At 41.9% G+C, this 5,945-nt stretch overlaps 1 protein-coding gene across 2 annotated transcripts in view; it reads right to left on the reverse strand.

The window, feature by feature from the left end:
- Positions 1-5,584, reverse strand: part of LOC109958294 (transcription factor E2F3) — a 16,050-nt gene extending 10,466 nt beyond the window's left edge. The window contains exons 1-4 of one of the 2 annotated variants that reach the window (XM_020596832.1): positions 5,067-5,584; positions 2,817-2,937; positions 2,377-2,507; positions 2,091-2,179 (exon numbers count right to left, since the gene is read on the reverse strand). In XM_020596832.1, the coding sequence (XP_020452488.1) occupies positions 2,091-2,179; positions 2,377-2,507; positions 2,817-2,937; positions 5,067-5,348 (623 nt within the window). In that variant the 5' untranslated portion in view covers positions 5,349-5,584. Of the gene's footprint in view, positions 1-2,090; positions 2,180-2,376; positions 2,508-2,816; positions 2,938-4,737; positions 4,928-5,066 lie in introns of those variants that run through there. The other variant, XM_020596833.1, reaches the window with a different exon arrangement.
- Positions 5,585-5,945: the final 361 nt, after the last annotated feature.

The following is a 5,945-nucleotide window of genomic DNA, read 5'->3' on the forward strand; positions in this document are numbered from 1 at the left end:
TGGAACATTGTGGGTGTGGTGTATGAATGTTAACACTTTGTAATAATTCTTTAGTATATTACTTGTGTGGTGTAGAAGAGAATCATTTACTGCTTGCAAACCAAGGATGGTAAGATGATGTCATGGGGTAGGACTGGATAAGTCTGACTTCTTCCTACTCCATTCAAGCATGTACTAGGTATAAGCAAATTGATATTGGATTAGCATTTGTTGGATATGTGTAAAATTATGTGTGTTGACATATCATCTGTCTTTACATGCTTGAAAGAATAAATCAAATCAAATCAAAATCAGTCAGATATCTTCCTACATTGATGTGGCAACTGCTTATACAGTGAGGAACAGAAGTATTTGAACACCCTGCGATTTTACAATTTCTGCCACTTAGAAATCATGGAGGGGTCTGAAATTCACATTGTAGGTGCATTCCCACTCTGAGAGACAGAATTTAAAAAAAATTTCAGGAAATCCCATTGTATGATTTTTAAAGAATTTATTTGTCTTGCACTGCTGAACATAAGTATTTGAACACCTGAGAAACAACAAGAATTCTGGCTCTCAAAGACCTGTTACTGTGCCTTGAAAAAGTCCACCTCTACTCCACTCATTAATCTAAATTAGTAGCACCTGTCTGAGCTCTTTAAAGACACCTGTCCACCCCACAGTCAGTCAGACGCCAACTACTACCATGGGCAAGACCAAAGAGCTGTCAAAAGACACCAGAGACAAAATTGTGGACCTCCACAAGGCTGGAAAGGGCTACGGGGCAATTGCCAAGCAGCTTGGTGAAAATAGATCAACTGTTGGAGCAATTGTTAGAAAATGGAAGAGGCTAAAGACGACTGTCAGTCTCCCTCGGACTGGGGCGCCATGCAAGATCTCACCTCGTGGGGTATCACTGATGATAAGAAAGGTGAGGAATCAGCCCAGAACTACAAGGGAGGAGCTGGTCAATGACATGAAGAGAGCTGGGACCACAGTTCTGTCGGTAGAACACTACGCTGTCATGGTTTCAAATCATGCATTGCACGGAAGGTTCCCCTCCTCAAGTCATCACATGTCCAGGCCCGTCTGAAGTTTGCCAAAGACCATCTGGATGATCCAGAGGAGGCATGGGAGAAAGTCATGTGGTCAGATGAGACCAAAGTAGAACCTTTTTGGTCTAAACTTCACTTGTCGTGTTTGGAGGAAAAAGAAGGATGAGATGCATCCCAAGAACACCAACCCTACTGTGAAGCATGGGGGTGGAAACATCATAGAGCATTTTAGAGGGGTCGGGGCTGGGTCTTCCAACATGACAATGCCCCGAAGCACACAGCCAGGATAACCAAGGAGTGGCTCACGAAGGAACATATCAAGGTTCTGGAGTGGCCTAGCCAGTCTCCAGACCTCAATCCAATAGAACATCTTTGGAGGGAGCTTAAACTCCGCGTTGCTCAGCGACAGCCCCGAAACCTGACAGATCTAGAGGAGATCTGTGTGGAGGAGTGGGCCAAAATCCCTGTTGCAGTGTGTGCAAACCTGGTCAAGAACTACAGGAAACGTTTGACCTCTGTAATTGCAAACAAAGGTTTCTGTACCAAATATTAACACTGATTTTCTCAGGTGTTCAAATACTTATGTTCAGCAGTGCAAGACAAATAAATTCTTTAAAAATCATACATGTGATTTCCTGAAATTTTTTTTTTTATTTAATTCTGTCTCTCAAGAGTGGGAATGCAACTACAATGTGAATTTCAGACCCCTCCATGATTTCTAAGTGGGAGAACTTGCAAAATCGCAGGGTGTTCAAATACTTCTGTTCCTCACTGTATGCAACCACCTGCCTGCGCTCAAACATTTCATAACATTTTTGCAACACCAATGTAAGATCCCATACAGATTAAGAGACTTAAAAAGCAAAACAAATATATACAGCACTGCTCAGTTCATGTGTTTGTTACAAACTGTTCCATTATTTGCTAAACATTTTGATTAATCCATCAGTATTCGACAAAATTGGTGGACAGGGTTCGAGCTTGTAGAAATTAAAAGTACAAAATATGGCAAAGAGAAGGAACAAAAAGATGGCAGTAAGCATGACCACTTACATCCACTGAATGTTGTTCTTTGATTTCTTTTTGATCAGGTGAATCCCTTCCAGTACATTGGTGATATCATACAGCCTCCTTTTTTGTACCTGAGAGCAGAAAATACAGGTCTAGTCAGTTACACAATTAGTGATAGATTTAGCTGTGGAAATTACCAACCAATAAATCTACTACAAAAATCAATCTGACAGCATTTAGAACACTTTCCAAGCTTCGGACAGATAGATCTGTCTTAGATGTCCCCTTTAAATCCTATTAGATATTTTCCACTTGGACATAAAACTACCTGTAAGGTTTCAGCAGCGAGGTTGAGGTCCAAAACGCCATCAGAAGACTGAGCGAGGAGGTCTACAAACTTCTTTGTTAACAAGCCCAGTGAGGTGTCATACCGCGTCTTCTCTGGTGGTGATTTGGGTGCTGTGGCAGAGCAAAGGCAGAGAAAGAAGGGAGGGGAAGGTGGGGGGGGGTGAATCAAGGGAAAGGACGATGTATTTTAGCAATGTCCCTGATATTTAACTGTTCTCCTGGAGTGAGAATTAAGTGACCACCTCTTGATGACTATGGCTAGAGCATCACACTGTCAAGTTTTTTTTCTGCCAACTATACAAAGCAGCATCTAGGCTGTTCCTTTGTATGACACTTTGTACAGCCCATTTCCCACAAGATGACCCTGAATCATGAAATTCTGGACTGAATTTACTGAATGGATGGCAGAGGCCTTCTTACTTCTAGGTGTCTTTAGCCGTGCCCCATTGGCTGCCACAGCTCCTCCTCTGCCTCTTGGAGTTCTGGCTGGTTCTGACTGGTACTGGTGGTCTGAATCATCGAGCGCCAACCGCCTTTTTGCCTGTGAACGAGGAGAAAACTCCCTTGTTATTAGGTTCCCTCTGAACATCGAACTTGAGGATATTGTTCTTCACAATCTAATCCATTTTAATGTTGGCAAGTGTAGCATATTTTACTTCACAACTACTGATATGGTGTAGTGGAGACTGATAAAATCTGTCAAGACAGTGGGGAATTTTTTTTTTTGCTAAAACTTATTATGCATGTGATGATGTGGTGCAAAACCAGTGGTCGAATTCCTCTTTTCAACTAACTGGCTAAGACAAACCACATAGCTTAAGTGTGAATCACACTTATGGGTTTGATCCCAGCATTGCACAGTAACACCAAAGAAAACCAGTAGTAGCAAGTGTATTCACAGGCATTTACTCCCACATGCAATATTACCCCATAACTAAAGGGATTGACCAGTCATTGTGTTCTTGTTCAAAGGCAATTCAAATATTTCTTACAGAAAATCCCAACCCACTGTGTAAGGATGTAACATTGCCATTTTTGTGCCCAATTTACCCAATAATCAAATCCAAATATGAATGTTACTGCTGCCTACGCCAGCTCAACAACCACTTATGAGCTTGCTGTACGTTTCATGTCCATGTTTTCCTTAACTTCAGAGTTACAGGTTGGAAAACTTACCAAGTTGCTATCTTAAGCTTAACAAAGGCTGTGTATGTTCATTGCCTTGATTTCAGTAGTAGTAGTACACACTATAATGGTCTGCTTCATGAACACTGCAGTGTTCAACACTCTGTTTAGACAATATATTCAACATCCCTGACACTGTAAACGTTGAACCGCATGCTAAAACGATGACTTTTCGTAGCTTCAGTGGAAAAAAAATTTGACTTTATACTGCCAGTCTAAATTAGCATTCCAGTCACCACCACTGTTACAGGGCACCATGACTTTGTGAATAGTCTGTTCAAGCAGGAAGCCTTTAACTTCTGTGTGGGCAAAAATCCACCGTTTTAGTGTCTTTGATTAACACCCAGGTGTCAGAGTGCTGTTTTATATAGTACCCTCTAAACCCCTTCTAGGGACAAGTCAGTTTACCCTCTAAACCCCTTCTAGGGACAAGTCAGTTTATCCTCAAGAAACAAAAAGTACTTTAAATCATAGTTAACCCATCTATAACATTTAATCTACCCCATGTATAGAAAAGCATACATGCCCTCTATTGACAGTCAAAATGTCAGCCATTTTATATCACCAAGCAGTTCCCCTCACCCCCTACCTGCTCATGGCTATAGTCTGAAATACAGAGTGGTTTAGTTCATTAAAGATGAATAGCCAGGAACATACCAATACCCTGAATGCAGCTGAAACTGTTCATGTGGTTTGTGCATGTTCAGAATACAGGAAACGTGCAGTCAGCACTAAAGCAACAAACTCGAGTTTCACTTTACTGGGAACGAAACGCACCTTAACGATACACTTTATTTACAAAAAGAGGGGCATGAATCAAGCACAAAATTAATGTCAAGGCCGATAACGAGAAATGTTGTCCTCTATTAATCGATATCACGACTAGCTTTGAAGGCTAACGCATTTTCAAGCTTCATTCAAGTTGACTTGCATCTTCAGAAACGACTTGGAGAAAATGTACCTTATAGTTTTAAAACTGAAGTGAAGCTTTAGCTATGTGTAAGCCCGTGTATTTGCAAATTTTAGCCACTAGTGTCATGTTAGAAAACCAAAAATGAGTTATCTATGAGCGAAGAAGCCCAACAATCACCCCAACCCCCAAATTAACACACCAATAGCTGCTACTAGGCCACCGCTAACGTTACAGATCTCTTACCAATATTTCCATCTGGCTGCAAGGCTGAAACGGACTCAAAGGCACCATGAAGTTAGCATAATAGAGGACAGGTCTGCGTCTGTGTAAACGCAAAGCTAACTTAAACTCGCAGTTTGCTTCCCTACAGTCAACAAACCACTTAACCAACCCAAGTGGGTAACTTAGCTAGCGGCAGTTACTTAGCCAACCTCACTTGAGTCGTGGGAATGCCCTGGCCAAGAAGCTAACATTAGCTGCCCGAACAACAAGCTCGGCTAGCAGAGCAAGCTAACATTTTGTCGTGTTTGTAGCAAACCCAATACGTTTAAACAAGATGTGCGGATTATTACCGGCGGTCTCCCCAGAGCGGGTCGTTGTCCCACTCCGTTTGCTGTAGCTTGTTGTGGAGTTGTGTAGATGTTGTTTATCTGAGGCTCGGATAAACACACATTTGATGTCTGTTTAACGTTGCAAGGCGGTGGGGTTGTTATTATTTGGATGTACGTAGCGTTAGATTGTCCTGGATTTAAACGATCCGGTAGAGTTGTTAAAATTATATTATTGTCCAGAGAAGTGCGCCCAACCCCGGCTAAAATCAGTTGGTCCGGAGTCGAGGAGATCCCTCTTCTCATCTTGCGTATTCGGGGTAACCCCTTTCTTATTACTGTACTTTCAAGCTCGTGAGGCTGCTAATCCGCCGTAACAGATACAAAAATAATCAGACCGAAGTAAAGATGAGAGTCTGATTTATCGACTTCTGTAAAGTATTTTTCTTTAAGAAAGTGCATTTAGACAGATGCAACGGATTAAAAAGTAACGCAACTCTCGGTTTCCCCGTCTAGAAATGGCTTCAGGAAACGGCCTGATGAATGAAGGGATACGGTTTACGCGCTCAAGAGCCCTCCCGCGAAACTCAGATTTCCCGGGAAATTTTCAAACGAAATTTACATGCCAGATGCTATTGGTCCATCAGCAAAAGCCCCCACCCATCTAACAACCGTATTGACCGATGATAGCTCAGGATTTAGTGCGCCACGTGTTCATTGGCAGTTGTAAACAGGCGACGTCATCTGTCACGCCTTTGGTGTTCCCTGACAGGACGCCGAGTGGCGCAAGTGAACAGGTGCTGAAGAGAGTGAAGAGCAAAATAAAAAACGGTACTATGTAGATCTCCTCACCATATATTTTACATTAGTTTGATGTTATTAGATGTATTTTTATTTTTATTT

Source organism: Monopterus albus, unplaced genomic scaffold (genome assembly GCF_001952655.1).
Source record: "Monopterus albus unplaced genomic scaffold, M_albus_1.0 scaffold31.1, whole genome shotgun sequence".
Lineage (NCBI taxonomy): Eukaryota > Metazoa > Chordata > Actinopteri > Synbranchiformes > Synbranchidae > Monopterus > Monopterus albus.